General features: G+C 41.5%; 1 protein-coding gene across 1 annotated transcript; it reads left to right on the top strand.

The window, feature by feature from the left end:
• The first annotated feature begins 10,269 nt into the window (after window positions 1-10,269).
• ptgs1 (prostaglandin-endoperoxide synthase 1) lies at window positions 10,270-16,911 on the top strand. Its single transcript, XM_086169444.1, has 11 exons — window positions 10,270-10,774; window positions 10,939-11,004; window positions 12,545-12,661; window positions 13,159-13,299; window positions 13,479-13,622; window positions 13,698-13,879; window positions 14,076-14,159; window positions 14,292-14,538; window positions 14,998-15,284; window positions 16,256-16,403; window positions 16,513-16,911. The coding sequence occupies exons 1-11, from the start codon at window positions 10,768-10,770 to the stop codon at window positions 16,866-16,868; spliced, it is 1,779 nt and encodes a 592-aa protein (XP_086025570.1). The 5' UTR covers window positions 10,270-10,767; the 3' UTR covers window positions 16,869-16,911.
• Window positions 16,912-17,229: the final 318 nt, after the last annotated feature.

The following is a 17,229-nucleotide window of genomic DNA, read 5'->3' as shown; positions in this document are numbered from 1 at the left end:
CAACAAGCTGTCCCATGTCGGGATCGAACGAAGGACCGTCTCCAAGGGAGTCAGAAGCGCTAACCACTTTTTCTTTAAATAAATAATAGCAGATCATACGGCCGTGAACACATCTGGAAGAGCCATGATAAGTGTGACTTGTCCTTTGCGATCAAGTCATTACAGAGGTTTTTCTTGTACAGACCTGTATTTAATTAAATGTCTCAATACATGCAACATTAAGACCCTGATGCTAGGATGAGATAATTCAAATTCATGACAGTACAATGATTAATGAAACTAGTTTACTGATAATATGAAAATAAAAGAAATGTAATTACTTTTTTGTGTGGAAAAACTTTTCATACAAATATATTCCTCCAAACTTTCATTTAAGCCGGTTTGAACCCACTTCAAAAACTTTATCATGGGAATATCAGCAGCATCATGACACTTTAATACAGCCGTAATACTTCAACTATGGTGCGGTAGAAATTGGCAGATTAGTACATGCACTTTATAAGAACGCAAAACCAAAATCCAGTTGTAAAGAAAGTTTTTTTTCAGAGCGAGAACTGGCCCCAATATGTAAGGAGAGCAGCTTTATAACCTTGATATCATATATCTGCCTACGCAAGTGGTAAGCATTAGTTTTTGCATCTCGTACTTTCCGGTCCCTGAATGAAACAATGCATTCATCATGTATTTTCAACACTTCTGGATTTGAGTGTTGTATCAATGCGAACCAATGGAAAACAGAGACATGATTGAGGGATAAAAGAGTCGCAAACAAATTCTTCTCTCTGCTCCTGTAGAGGTTGCACGCATGCCGCTCATGATTTCCCCCAACATTTCTGTAAATTCTGCTGTTTTGGGCGAGGCGCGGGAAGAGTGCAAAGGGAATGATTCATTGCGCTTTCTTTCAATGGTTGCGTGTTACGGAGAGCCAGTTCAAAGTAACGTAATGGGATGATGGATGCTCCACTTGGCATGTTGGCTGAAAGAAAGTGTTTGGAGAAGGGTATGGTGAGGCCTGAAGGCAGCACAGCAGCCTTATCTCGTTTGCAGAACTTCTGCCACTGTGGTTTATGTGGATAATGTAAGAATCCTGAGACAGCAGTAGGGTCCTGTTGAGACTGACAAAATCCGATCACAGAATCAGAAATCCCATATTCACCAAGTAGTTTTCACATACAAGAAATGTGCTGTGCTTTAGTTGTGCCCAGCAGACAAGATAGAAAAAAATAATAAAAAAGTTAAAAAAAAGAAACTCAAATTCAGAATTTAACACAGGGATGTTGAAAAAAAAATACTCAGTGGTCATTCATATATTTTTAAGATTTTCCCCTATAAAAGACGAAAAAAGTGGGAACGACATTAATTCTTTATGATTTATGGACTGAGTTGCCATTAACGAAGCCCCGCCCACTTTTGCTGCTAGCTTCCTGCTTTTGCTTTTAGCAGTTAAAGCTATTAGCTTTAGTCGTTACCTCCCATTAGCCGAACGCGCCGCAGAGCTCGGCTAACACTCTGTGCTCGGAACCGGCAGCCGCTGTTAATACACTCCCGAGCACCCCCCCTCCCCCCGATATGCCCGGGAACATCGGCGGAGAGCCCGCTACGGTAAGAAAACGGCGTATTTCGTGGAAAAAAACGCCCCCTGTTTGGGCTTAGTGTCACAGTCCAATGGCAGTGATGGTGTTGACAGCGATGCTAACGGCGCTAAACTGCTTGTCAACCTGCTAGGAGACTGACAGTCTCCTCTGCGCCTGCGCCGGAGGTAACCGGCCATTGGGTTTTGGATCAGCCAGGTGCCAAAAGTGCCCAAGGATTATTTGAATTTCCTAGCTGGTGAAATGTGCATAAACAACATAAAAAATCGTACCTCTTTTGCAGTGCAATGGGACAAATTCTGCTCTAACACAAGTCAGTCTGGTCCAGGTTCGACATCGGTTTAAGAAAAAGGAGGTGACCTTTAATGATTCACTTAACCCGCCTTGTAAGCCCACATGTTGCATGAGGCGGCGAGATGATGTCTGCATGAGAGCAGAGCTGTTATAAATTAGCATTTAGCTGTGGATGATGTTAGGAAGCACATGAATAATAATAATAAAAAAATAAAGGCAGTATTAGCTCAGGCAATGTTTGCCCGTGGGTGCTTGTTTGACATTTGAAGACTCCCCATCCAGCAAAAGTCCAGCATTCAACAGGCTGCATCCACTCCGAGATCAAACCCATCTAGATTACGGTCCTGCAGCCAAGCTTTCAACAAACAAAGGAAATGGCACATTACAACATCCCTCTCTCTGAAAGTTGCATTTGAGAGTGAGAGAGAGAGAGAGAAGGAGAGAGAACCCTCTGCTGTTATTTCACAAATACAAGTTTATTTGAAGTACAGACAAGGAAAAATGAAGGGCTTTTTTTTCAAGGCTTGCACTCCATATGACAGCAATTTGGGGGTATTGTGTGTTTTGGCCCAGGCGTGTGGTCTATGATAGATGACAGGAGAGAAAATCACAAGCCGCTGGCTTGAGCACAGACATGCAAATTGCTTTCAGCTGATTGCTGTATTCTGCTTGATATTTATCAAGTGGATTACAGTATGCCTCTTTATTTACAGCCAGGAAGCAGCTGATCAACTCCTCTGACGGAGGGAGGAAAGAGAGCTGATGTTTTTCTTCTGCTGGGTGAAAGTATAAACCCCTCAAGTGGCCGGCAAACACAGAACAATTAAGTGTATCCTCAAATGCATCATGTTTTACCACCAGTGGAGACAACATGCAGCAATACAGATGGCTTGGGATGATCACAAACCCATGCAGATGATGGTTTGGGCTGAAGAGGGATGAAGAATGGTTGCTACTTGTTTTCGGGAGAGTGAAGGGTAAATTACAACTTGCACAACATCGGTAGTAATTTCTAATTATCAATTTGGCTGGCAGTATTTCATTGTATGTTATTTCAACACTGTTGTGGGTATTTTTAGCATCACCTAGGTCTATACGTCTAAAATTGAACCGCTCATCATGCAAGACAGACACAATCATTTATTGACATTTTGTTTTTCCTTTAGCAGATGCCATGATATACTGACACAGAGAAAATGCCGCTTAAAAATGATGCCATTGTTTTTTTTTTTTTTTTTTTCCATATTGTCAAAGGCTTACATTTTAAGACTTTTGAAAAGACTCGCCTGAAACGAACATCTCACACCAGCTCACATCTAAAGACTAATTTTCAAGAGTTTCAACTCTGAAATTAGGCTGAAAATTTAAAAAGACTGTATCTTCCATATGAAGACTTTGAAAAGGCTTGTGCAAAACTACAACTCGATTCTTTCAGAAATGTTTTCCAACATACATTGGAGAGTTAGCATCGTACAACCCGGGCAGTTCTGTCCACAGCTCCGCTATCCACTTCTCTTTTTGGACGGTCTTTATTGATCGTGATGTCCTTCGCCGTTCTCGTTCACCCGTACTGTAACGAAATACCTTCTCTGCCATAAATACCGCTCTGGTTCGTCTACCAGATTTCCTTTTAAGGTTTTGTTAGAGCTCATCTATTGTTTGTTGAATGTGTTACGTCACCATAAAGACCGAAAGACTTAAGATAATATCAAACACGCTCGATATTCTCGTAAAGCGCCAAGACTGGGAATAGAACGAGCCACAACTGCACTTAGACTGTAAGATGACCAACTCACTCTGATCGGCCGAGATGACGGGAGCGCGCTTTTAAGGCTCTTAAAATTTTAGTTTTAAGTTTCTGACTGCAAAAATCATAAGGTGTAAGCCTGGGATTGGGCGGCAAGGGGCTGCACAAGGAATATTAAGAAATAGGAGGGACAGAGAAGATAATCACAAGAGTCAGAACAGGAGGAAAAGGGTGTCATGTTCAATTAGGTAGGATCTGTGGTATCTTTGCATTTTTACAGTTTGCCATCTTCAGATTATTGAGTCAGTCTAATCCGGAGGCAAAGTGGTTCCATCAAGACTCTGAAATAAATTGTACATTTTTGTACAAATTATACAGTTAAATGTTGGACGCCAAAGAAAGGCTGTGTGTAATAAGTCAAGCTTGCCTGAGGAAGGCGATACTCTGGAAAGCAGGTAGTTTAACGTGCGCTCATTCATTTATTTGGTGAAAGAGTGCATTCCAGATGCTGAAAACCGAGGGGATTGTTGCAGCGGTGGTTTCTACTACAATCAACATATTTAGCATTTTTTTCCAAGAAAGTAAACTTTTTAAATAGAGAGAAGGAACAACCAGACTTCAACCCGCTGGTTCTCCAATATTTCATGATTTTTTTATTTTAAATTCAGATGCTGTTTACTGGCAAACTATGAAGTTGTTATTTTTTCACTCACATTTAAATAGTTTTCATGGGTTTTTCCTCTCTGTTTTTAGCTGTCTTACAATGTTTAATTTTTTTTTTTTTACATTTTTATTAATATTGAGCACTGTCAAAGAAGCAACATTGCTTCAAAATACAAAAGGTTAAATATTGCAAACAGCAATGTAAAGTGTTCTTACAAATGACTACTTAGAGGTAATGAGCCACTCATTGTAACTTTAAATACGGTTTTAAAACCCAAAACAAGAGAAAGGCAGCACGGCCATATCAGACAGGCCATCGGCGATTAGTTAATTTCGGATATCTTTGTCCGATAACTTTTAATATTACAAATTACTCTGACATTTTAAGAGCTTTATAATCATGTCTCGCCACATTTGTATGCGTCAGCCACTGCCATCTGGGGTTAATGCAGGTCATGAGTTTTATTTTTTTCGGTAGGTTGGGACCTTAAAAGTCCCAAGACCCCCGAATAGGAAAAAAAAAAAATTCTCCCGTTTGAAATACTTAAAAGGGCCTCAGATGGATGAAAATGCCATTTTATTTGGCGTCCTGATGGATTCGACGTATTTGGTTTGGTGACAGTGCACTGTTTATTATGAGCGTGGATTTGGGCGCACGATGCCGAGTTCATACGGATTCCGCGGCGTGACAACACAAATATGTCAATAATTGATGGTAAAGCTCAGTTACGCGAACAGGACGCGTTTGTTATTGCTCCGTGCGATTTAATCCCGGCCTCTGATCAGGATCCAGCTTGTTGTCTCAGCCTCAGAGATGTTAGAGGGACTCGAGTCGGTGTCAGAGATCAGCTACTTATCCAATCAGGCAACCAGGTCCAGAGGGAAAATTGCTTCCTTCCGACCCACTTGCACTCACCTGCATTGACCTGCAGCAATCAGAGGTGAGTGGGGCTCTTAATCACAGAAAACCTCTCGAGGTCACCGCGGCTCTCCACGCCCCCCACCCCCCCACGACCTCCTCCGACCCCCCCTTCCGAACGGACCCCTCTCCGAGTTCAAGTGTGTAAACTGTCACTTCAAATAGGGTCAGGACAGTCTGTGTGTTTAGCTCGACGCCGACTGCAATATCCTGTCGCCGCTGTGATCGTGGCTGAAGAGCCGAGCGGGGGTGCGCTTGCTTTCTGATCGACCGATGCTGAGGGTGGGTGGGGGGTTAAAAGGTGGGGCAGAGCGGCTGTAACGCCGAGCACAACCAGGGCCGTGTTTGTTTTGGTTAGACTACCTCAGGTCAGTCGTTGTGCAGGAGTGTGCGATAAAGCTCCGGAATCCTGTCCCGTGTCTACTGGCGTGTGCAGATACTTTTTAATGGCTGCATACAGCTGAACGGGATGGATATTAGACAGAAGTACCTGCTAATTTTATCTTTCATGCACCTCAATGTGCACGTAGGGAATCTACAACTCGCCCGACGGGGCGCGTTGTTTTTCCACATTGAGTTGTGCCAGCTCCCCGACAACTGATGAATAACTGCAAAGTCTTGCTCCTCCCACTGTTTTTTTTTTAAACACCACTATGTTGTTTACATTACACGCAAGTACTTTGAAAGTGGAGTGGTGACCAAAAAAAAACTGTCGGCCACAAGCGCTACAATGCACAATTTCTCTGCGGCAACTGGGCAAATTATAAATAATGCTGAATCTGAGTCCAAGTGGTGAAGTAGGTTGATGACTGGCAGACAGTGAATCATTTAATATTTTGAGATGCCGATCGAAGATAATGTTCACCATTTCCTGTATTTTGAATATGCGTGTTCGTATTTCCATAATCAAGTTGTTTTGGTGAGCATAAAAGCTGGAGTGCGACTAAAAGTTTAAAAATAATAATTCAAAAGGACCCAGTCTGAGCCAAAATCACTGTTTTCTGCATCCATTTAAAATGTATGACAGGGGTGGGAATACAATCCAATTCCTTTGGAATGGACTTAAATAAGGTGAAAATAAAACTAAAATAGATAATGTATATACACATATATAATGAAAAATGACAAAGTAATTCAATTAGAAATAGAAATAAGAAAACAATGATCAGTCTTGCTGGCTGAACATGAAATGTCTTATCACTACACTCCACTTAGGTATTTAAAAAAATGAAGATTTTTTTTTTAGATCAATTAACACAATATCTTTTGGTTTGCTGAAATGTTAATAAATGAATTAAAACTACATATCAGTCATTGCAGACTCAGATAGTATCCATAGGCGGCACAATGTGCACACTGATATATACATGTTGCTGTTGATGCTGCCCCCATGTGGAAAAATAAAATTGTATAGAGACAAAAAATAAGATATTGCAAAGTATGTCTGACAGAGTTTTAATTTAAGAACGCACAATGTATCACTATCACAATTTTTTCACTTGTTGTGTTATGTCGAGTCAGATTTCAATAAAGATGAGTCTAAAATAACATGCATGTAGGGCTAGTAAAAGTGTAGGGCTAATAAAAAAAAATAAAAGTTAATCTCAATTTGGGGAAAGGCCAAAACTGATGCGTCAGAAATTCTTCAATTGAATTTGAAGAACATTATGAAAACCGCTCACTGGGACTTATCATGGACTTTTCTATAATGATCATATGGAAGATACACCTATTTCACACTTATTTCAATGTTTATATGTTCTATGTGTTGGAGCTCTGTGAACACAGAGCTCAAATAGTTTATTTAGATTAACTGTCTCCACTTCCATAGCTCTTCCACATCTTGCAGTTTTAAAGTGCTTTACGGATGTTGTAGTTTTTCCCGCAACTCATCAGCATCTACATTAGCTTTATTCCTATTTTTTCGTTTTTGTTTTGGATTACTATACATTTGCTTACATCTCTCAACTGATGCCCGCAGGAGTTTGCAGGCATTTCGTTGCAGGTTTCTGCGCCGGCCAAGCTATAAAAATATTGAATATGCATAGATTAGCCTCTAAGCTAGGACCCTTTTCCGTGCAAATTTGGCCGGCATGTAATCTTAGTAACAGCTCTGAACGCCACCTGAAAAGTGTCAACTCAAAAACGTATTTCAAAACAATAAAACATGCAAATTAAAAGTCAATATCTTGTGACATTTCGCATCTTCTTCATGTCTCCTGCTACCAGACGTGACAGCAATCATGTAATAGCCGCACTTTTGCATAAACCTTAAAGGCACCACTGGGATTTGTATCCACATCCAGTTGCCGCCGACCTTCCGTGACTCCCGACCCGCATTCTAAATCGGCTCAAATATCTCAGCGGTCAAATACAGCTGAACTCAAATGGCACCTGGATGTCCTTCAAGGGTACGACGTGAAGCTATCACCCACTCGTGCCTGCTATTTGAGCCGTTGTTTGTGTAAACGGGCGGTGCGATGGGGTATCGCCAGACCACCAGCTGACTCCAGAGGAGGTCCGTCCTCCTCTACAATCAACTGAACGGTACCTGAAGGGCTGTTTGAAAGACCCACCGCCGTACGGTTGTCAGAAAACCCATCTGAGATAACACACGATGCCCTCGACCTACCCCCGCTGGCGCTCCATCACTCGGATTAGCCGGTTTTCTTCACCGGACAGGAAGTCTGCTCATGCGTAACCCGATCCAGAGGAAGGAAAAAAAAAAGTCAGGAACCTGCCTTCAGTGCTTTCACCAGTCATATTCATCACCAGAGCCGGACCCGGGCGGCTCTGGAGCAGGAGCACGGCTTAACTAAACATCTTCTCCATAAAATAAATGCTTCCAGGTTACTCTCGGACCAGGTTCCACTCAGAGGAGCATCTGATCTCAATTACCAGGAATGCTATAGGAAGCAGTGGGCCTGCGCCAGTAGCGCCATGGCAACCAGCTTGATGTCTACAAGCTTTGCGCAGATAGAAGTCCTTTAAAAGGCACTTGTGCAGCGGGGAACGATGATTCGATAATTAGTTCCTGATGCGTTTCTTTTCTCTTTTTTTTTTTTTTTCATATCAATCAAAGCAGGCATGAGTAGAATTGTAATTGTGATGCAGTTTCGGGGCCGAAGCGAGCGAGTCAGCTGATTAATGGATGCTCACAAATCTATTCTCTGTGAATACAGTATTGAAACAAGGGGGAAGAAAAAGAAACATGCTCAATTTGAAATAGGTTTCTATTAATGTGATAGCTTTAAAATACTCTCGGTGTGTGTGTGTATTCACGCTTAACAGAGTGGGCGAGCGTTCAAGAGCTTTGCATTATTTAAACACATTTAAACATTACGATATACTGTGTTATAGCGGGCTAAAAAAATTTAATAAGAGGACAGGTCTCCGGTGTCGTGATGTCACGTGAGAGGAAAAGTAAGAAAAATATAAAACAAAAACAAGGGAACACCACCTCCTCCTATCATAAAGATCTTGAGCTGCCTGGCTCTGCCTGCAGGAGCACATGCTTTTGTTTTGGAAGATTGAGGGAAGGGCGCAGCTCATTATTTTGCAGGATACTAGAAATGATTTAATGTGTGTTATCTGTGAGTAAATAAAATAACTTGCAAACAGGGGACCATTGTGACAGGCAAAACCAGATCATAAAGAGTGGCTGAGTCTCTGCTAATCTGTGTGTTTTTTTTTTTACCCTGTGTGTATTCCAGTTGCATCATACTGAAACTGGAGTCTGGATCATTATTGAATTGTGATTTTAGTCTATCTTGGCAGCTCATGGGTGACTCAATGCTTCCGACTCACAGCAAGAAGGTTCCCGATTGGACTCCGACGGGCGGGGGAGGGGGGGGGGGCATTTCTGTCTGGAGTCTCCATGTTCTCCTCATGTCAGCGTGGATTTCCTCCCACAGTCCAAAAACATCAAGTAGGAGACCCCACATTGCTCAGACCTTTGAATGGGAGTGAATGCATGTATGTCTATCTGACATGAGCGAGAGTGAATGATGTGTAAATGAAAGTCTGAGCGGCTTCTATATGAAGCGTGAATGAGTGAGTGAGAGGGAAGGGTTATATGTCTCTAAATGATGTTGGAATGAAGGGGTGAACGTTGGTATGTCCGTACGAAATGAATGAGAGGGAATGTTGTAAGTCTGTATATGACGTGAATGAGTGAGTGAATGGTTGTATATCTCTGAACAATGGATGAGTGAGTGAGTGAGTGAATGCATGTTTGTCTTTATAAGATGGGAATGAGAGTGAATGGATGTCTATAGAACATGTGAATTAGAGGGTGAATGGTTGTATGTCTATGACATGAATGATAGTGTGAATGATTAGAAGTATCCATGTAAAGTATGAATGAGTGAATGCGTGCATGTCTCTATATGTTGTGTGAATGAAGGATTGAACGAAAGTATGTCTATATGACATGAAGAGAGTGAATGTTTCATGTCTATTGGATTAAAATAGGTACGCAAGGCTGAAATTTTCTTGGCTCCCCCCTTGAAAGTGGACAGGTTAAAGGAAATCCAATCACTTCTGAGGCTAAAGGATAGGAAGGCCTGATGTTTAATAAGGGGCTCTAAGGACTGGATGGGTTTTTGCACAAGTCGCAATTTAAATAAAGCGTTTAGGACCCGCAGCTCGCGCTCGGGTAGCCGAGTGATTATTTTTTTTACACTGACCCCGTTTGAACTCAAACATACAAAATCAATAAAGCAAAATAAATTCAATCAGGGGATTTCGCATCGGTTACAATAAAAAAAAACAAAAAAAAACTGAACTTGTCTATGCAAGGACACAGCAAACAAACTAGTCCTGAAATTGCTACAGTGTGTGGAGAATTATGCAGGAGATTTACTTCAACGGCCAAAAAAACTCAGGTTTGGCTTCCGAGATGAAAACTAAGCTTCAAAAAAAAAAAAAAAAAAAATCGCTCTGAAAATCACATCAAGCTGGTTGGGCTTAAAACTGGAGAAACCAGTCCCTTGAAAAAAAAATAAGGAATATGGCTGGTGTATCGGCAACACATGGGGATATAAATGATTTCCTGAGGACAAAGATGTCACAGCATGCAGTTGTAACATCTTGAAAATATACGCTTCTCATTGTGGGGGGTGGTTTATAGTCTTAAGTTGGCTGTTTAAATTCAAAAAATGTAAACAAAATGAAAAATAAAGCCCCCACAATAACTTGTAGTATAGTTCACCAGCAGGTGGCAGTAAAATCTTCCTAAAAATGCCCACAATGCACCTGTATTAAGGCTGTTATATAACAACGCTGCATGCAAATGAATCAGCAAGCACCATTAATTTAATGTGCTTCGACAATATTCGTATATAAATTGTTATAATTACGAGGAGGTTTAATCCCCCGCCTCCTTTTCTCGCCTCTTACATCCAGGATGTGGAGAACGGGTAACCGCCCATTATCTCCACCTATCAGGCCTTCCTGTATATATTTTTTCTATTTAACGCAGGGCATAAGGTTTAAAGCAGATCAACCAGAACTGCAAATTAAATGCTATTCATTCTCCATATGTGGAAATCATGAGAGGTAAGCATTCGGTAAAACACTTTCGGTAAATGAAAGCTAATTGAAAATTCTAAAACTTCGCCCTGTCTTGTATTTTTTCTGGTTTTTTTTTCTGTTTTTTTTGTGTTTTTTGTGTTTTTTTTTCTGTTTTCTGTTTTTTTCGTTTTTTTTTTTTGTCTCCCCAGGGTTAAACATCTTGCTGGTCTTGGTGCTCATCATCTTCCTCCTGCTGGAGAACTCCTTGGGTGCTGGTGAGATCCTAGTTATTTCTGGTCTGGCGTCAATGTTGTCACCTTCCCATTAGTCGGTCAAGGTTAACCGAGTTACTCCGTCTCATCCATTGGTTCTTCACGGATAAACAATGATCTCGGTTTATTTCAAGCTCGACTGAAATGACGGCTCGACGGCTTGGACGAAAGCTGCAGACGAGCGGTGAAAACATTTGTTAAATTCCTGCCTTCGCAAATGATATGCATCTCCTTTCGCGGCCCCATCAGGCACATTTGAAGACTCCAAATGACCACATCCTGTAGATGTGACATTCACGTTGATCTTTTAAGAACAGTTTTTACTTAAAAAAAAAAAAAAAAAGACAAAATATTTCTTCCTAAACGTTATATGAACATACAATGTATTAGATAAATAAATTTACAATATACAATGTTAGTTTTTCAGTTAAATGTGTGGTGATTGCAATTGTTTATCCATATAAAACAACAAATTTACTACATTATACTGTACTTTAACAGAATATACCATACTATGCATTATTATTATTATTATTATTATTATTATTATTATTATTATTGTTGTTGTTATTATTATTATTATTGTCATTATCATTATTGTTGTTATTATTATTATTGATGTTGGTCTATTTTAATTCACTTTTCGTCCCCTTTCCTTCTGAGCTTCTTAACCATATTCTACAACTGAATTTTACAAAGTCAATAAAGTAAATTTCACATAATTCCCCAAGTGAAAGAAAGGGGTGTAGTGGGGATATAGATGTTGGAGGAAAGAGGCAGAAAGTTGGCAGCAGTTTAGTAAAGATTTTATTTTTCTTTATTAATCTCCGATAGCAACGACTTGAACATTGACTTCCTGCAACTTCCACTTTCACTCTTATCTATCCCCTCATTCACAGCTTATTTGGAAGAGTGGTGTCATAATCTAACTGGCATTAGATTGCGACTCAGGAAACTGTGTTCAAGTTATAGTTCTTTCCTGTGACGAGAAGGTCAAAAAGCCTGTGTAGGACTATTTAAAAAAAAAAAAAAAATCTATCAAGGGAAACCCTACCGGCACCTGCGACCAGATCACTATGATCCAATTACACAAAAGTCTGATTTCTCCCTTCTCAATTTTTCTCACTATTATTAAGGTTGAAGCCAGATGTTGGCTTGTTTTGTCCGGGCTAAGGGTCCCTACCGAGTCGATATTTTATAATAACAGTTCATTACATCATTTTTTTTTCTCCATTCTGTTGTCTATTATTATTCTTGTTGTCGCTTCCTCGAATTATGTCTTTTTATTTGTGGATTCCTTTGCTATCTAATTCAAATCATTCCATTCATTTCAATTCAATCAAAATTTAAATCTTCCTTTTTGAGGATGAAGTCAAATGAGAAAGGGTTGTTAGCCGTGATTTCTATTTCTTCCTTAATTAAAATGCCACTTAATGCACTCAAGTAGTCTCACCTTGACCGTTTACTTAAATCTCCTCCATGCAAGAATGCTATTACCAAGGTAAAAACATGAACAAAACTGACCCGGCGGCCTTGTTTGCAGTGAACCCTTGTTGCTACTACCCCTGCCAGAACTCGGGGGTCTGTGTGAGATACGGCGCTGACGGCTACGAATGTGACTGCACTCACACGGGCTTCTATGGGGAAAACTGCACTATTCGTGAGTAAAACGGCGATATATTATTTCCATGGTGACTTTACGAGGCGAGTAAAAGATTCTGAAAGTTTTTTTTTTTTTTTTACATCGATACAATGATGTTAGTTTTGTTTTTCTGCTGGTGTTAGATAAGAAATTTGAACTAAAAAAAAAAAAAAAAAAAAAACCTACAGAAGGAAAAGGAAAATTGTCACAGGAAAGCAGATAGCGGTGAATTTATCTGCTTTTGCTTGCTTGTTATTGGTCATGTTTTTTTTTTTTTTTATTTTCAAATGATCTTTTTCAACATCACAATTTACCCGAGGCCGTACCAGGTCATTGTTTCACACATCACAAGTTAATCATAAGTCTTTTCACAAGCAGGTCTCAGGAAAAAGCCTGAAATTGTAGATTTTGAGGCCAAAGCGATGCTTCATGAAGATCTTTGTCAATTCTAGGCCTACGAGCAGCCGTAAAAACAGGTCTAAGTATGTCACTTGTCTCCTGGTACATGTCTTCAGCTGAGTTCTGGTCCTGGCTCGGGCTCATGTTCAGACCCAGTCCCGTGGTGTCCCACTACCTCCTCACACACTTCCAGTGGATCTGGGATCTCATCAATACCTCTTTCCTGCGAGATGTCTTTATGAAACTGGTACTGACAGGTAGGTGCAGGCGTGAAATGCGTCGGATAATTCCGACTTGTTCGTCTTTAGTTAACCTCGATATCGCCGATGATTGGCGCTAAGCCTCCAGCTTTGAAAAACAATCAGTCCTTGACATCTCTGCTGTTTCTCAGAATTCCCCAAATTAAGATTGTCACTTGTGTTTTATCACCCCATAGTCAGATCTGACCTCATTCCAAGCCCTCCAACCTACAATCTCAAGTATGGATACCTTAGCTGGGAGTCTTACTACAACACCTCCTACTACACACGAATCTTACCTCCCGTTCCCAAGGATTGTCCCCTGCCGATGGGAACCAAAGGTGAGCCCCCTCAGCTGTCCTGAGCGTACCCACTTGTGAAAGCCGTCGGGTGACGAAGAGAACGTCTCGCCGCAGGGAGAGCCGTCCTCCCCGATCCAAAGGTGTTGGCCGAGCGCTTTTTCAGGAGACGGAAATTCCGACCGGACCCACAGGGGACCAACCTGATGTTCGCCTTCATGGCTCAGTATTTCACCCACCAGTTCTTTCACACCGACTACAACAACCCAGGCGGCTTTACCAAGGGCTTGGGCCACGGGGTGAGACAAAGCTCTTGCGAATCCCCGGGCATACATGTCACATAACTAAATATTGCTACCTGAATCCAGACTTCGGCCTTGCACGTGTATCATTGCAATTGAACTTTTACCCGAACTTTCAAAATTATACTTCACCCAGTCTCCGTAAGTTCAAGCTCAGCTCCCAGAAGCATTCAGGGTACGTCTTCATCCGCAGGTGGATTCAAGCAATATATACGGGATCGAACTCGACCGGCAGTTGCATCTTCGTCTTCACAAAGATGGAAAGATGAAATATCAGGTATTAAAACAGTCTGCATTCCTTATGCAGTTAGAGACAATAACTCATATTAGTCGAATATCTCGGCCGGTCCTTCCGAACGTTCCATTCCCTGACTCTTCCTTCCGTCCCTTCTCTTTCGATCGTCCACAGCTGGTGAATGGCGAGATGTACCCGCCCTCCGTGTCCGACACCCCCGTGCACATGATGTACCCGGACGATATCCCCGCGCACCAGCAACTGGCCCTCGGCCAAGAGTTTTTCAGCATCCTTCCGAGTCTCTCCATGTACGCCACTATATGGCTGAGGGAACATAATCGGATATGTGACATCCTGAAGGCGGAGCATCCCAGCTGGGACGATGAGCAGCTCTTCCAGACCGCCAGGCTAATCATCACTGGTAAAGAGTCTCAAGAAGTCAAAGTAGCCTACCGTAGCGTACAGACCATGGACAAACATCCAGTCACATATGGTTGTGGTCTTCTTCTTCTCCTTCTTCTTCAGGGGTCGCCGCAGCCAGTCCCCTTCCTCCATATAACCCTATTTTCTGTATCTTCTGCTCTCACACCAACTAACTTCATGACCAATGGGATTCCATCCATAAATCTCCTCCCTGGTCTTCCCCCAGGCGGTTCAAACATCAGCTCATATATTCTGTATTTCTGCTAGAAACTTCCATTCCTCACCTTTCGGGGACATACAACGCTTGCTCCCTGCTTTCACTACAGATCACAATATCATCTGTAAACATTACACTCCATGGCGATTCTGTCCATCACCATTGCAAACGCAAAGGGGCTCAGAGTTGATCCCTGATGTAGCTGCGACCTCGAGACTAACCTTGTTTCCCCCCCCCCAGGACAGATGATCAAAATAATAATCGAAGAATACGTGCAGCATCTGAGCGGTTACCTGCTGAAGCTCAAGTTCGACCCGTTGCTGCTCTTCAACAGCAATTTCCAGTACACCAACCGCATCTCCACGGAGTTCTGCCAGCTCTACCACTGGCACCCGCTGATGCCCGACAACATCGTCATCGAGGGAGAGGAAATCCCCTACTCTCGGTTTCTCTACAACACCTCGGTCCTCACGCACTACGGGGTGGAGAGGCTGGTGGACGCGTTCTCTCGTCAGATCGCGGGACAGGTGACAGAACCAGCTTGCGGGGAATTTTAACAATGGATTAGATTAGGATTACTGGCGACAGATGAGGAGGAAATGAAACTGTTACCAAAATGTGTGTTTTCTTGAAAAGCCAAACTGCATAATTGTGTGCTTTTCTCATCATTTATCAATAGTTTGACTTTCAATTTTCTGAAATGTTGCTCTGTTTTAATTTTCACGTCATTTTCAACCAATTATTTTGTGATATCTAGGTCATTTCTGTCTGAATTCCTGGCTTTTTTTTTAAATTGTGTTAAATTATCTTTTTTATTAGGTGCCGATGATATACTTTTTACGCACAGTCTCTTTCAAATAAATGCTATATAAGTGTAAAATGACACCCTGCTATGCTATGCTATGCCATGCTATGATTGCTAATGCTATTTTTCTCAATTCAACCATTTCAAATACTTACTTAAACCCACCCTTATCCGAATCAAATATATCTTAAATACTGGTGACTCGGAATATGCATGGTCTTTTTCAAATAATCAAATAATTTTTAAATCTGCAGCGACACCTACCTATGTTATGCAATGCTATGCTATGCTACACTATGCTATTCTTGTTGAAATCTTCAAATCGTGACACCTGGACTTGAATTTTTCAGTACTTCTTCAGAACTGAGGGGTGAAACATCTTCAAATGAATAAATTCAAGTCCAGTGGCCACGGCAACAAGATTTTAACAAGAATTCCCCGTGATCTGGATGATTGAGAACCTCCACGGCAATGCTACGCTATGCTATGTTTTTCAATTCAGCCATTTGAAATACTACCTAAAATTGGCCCGTCCCTAAATCAAATGTATATTACAAACAGGTGGCTATTTATAGGCAGAGCTTTTTCTTCAAATAGTGAGATTGATTGACTGTGAATGAGGAGGGCTGGGAATGCTGATCTTCATCTGAACACTGTGGTAACGGTATGTTTTCTTTTCTTTTTCATTTTTAGGTAGGGGGAGGTCGAAACTCCCCTGAAATTGTGCTCAGTGTGTCTGAACTGGTCATCAGAGAGTCCAGGGCGGCGCGCCTTCAGCCCTTCAATGAATACAGGAAGAAATTTAACCTGAAGCCGTACACCTCCTTCGACGAATTCTCAGGTAGGCAGCAAATTCTAAAAGTCAGACTGAATTTCATCGCTTTTTCTGCATGATAGTCAGTTATGGCTATGCTAACTCCTCTGGCAACGGGTTTTCTTTTCCAAAACAGACGATGAGGAAATTGCCAGAGGTTTGGAGGAGCTTTATGGCGACATTGACGCTTTGGAGTTTTACCCCGGCATGTTGCTGGAGAAGAGCTTTCCAGACAGCATATTTGGTGAGAGCATGGTAGAGATAGGGGCTCCCTTCTCTCTGAAAGGCCTGATGGGAAATCCCATCTGCTCTCCCGTGTACTGGAAGCCCAGCACCTTTGGGGGAGAGACAGGCTTCAACATAGTCAAAACCGCCACGTTGAAGAAACTTGTGTGTCTCAACACCAAGTGGTGTCCGTATGTGGGATTCTACGTTCCACAAAATGAGGAAGAGGAGGAAATCAAGACAAGGGAACCTTCAGCGGAGCTTTAAATGACCATTTTGATTCTCCGGAGTTTCACGAATAAACCCAGAAGCATGTGAAAGGTGCGTTTGTTGTCAGTCTGTTTTTCTGAAATCAAAATCGACACCATATAAGGGATTTTAAATGGTTGGATACACACATAATGTCAAAAGTAACAAATGTGTTGTTCTTGGGATCAATTACGTGTGCAAATACATACAGGGGCGCCGCCATGGATTTGAAGAGAAATCTTACTGGGCCCCCCAAAGATATTTAAACAAATATTCTAAATAATATTTATTTGTCATCATTGGCATAAGCATGATTCTTAGTGTCTTATTATATTTTTGTATGTATTATAATTCATTAGATGCCCATCAGTCATGGGCC

The sequence above is a fragment of the Fistularia commersonii genome, chromosome 22 (assembly GCF_037954325.1).
Source record: "Fistularia commersonii isolate RoL2024-O1a breed Wild chromosome 22, RoL_Fcom_v1.0, whole genome shotgun sequence".
NCBI classification, from domain to species: Eukaryota; Metazoa; Chordata; class Actinopteri; order Syngnathiformes; family Fistulariidae; genus Fistularia; species Fistularia commersonii.
The sequence above is the reverse complement of the archived record's forward strand: the minus strand, read 5'-3'. Positions and strand labels throughout refer to the sequence as shown.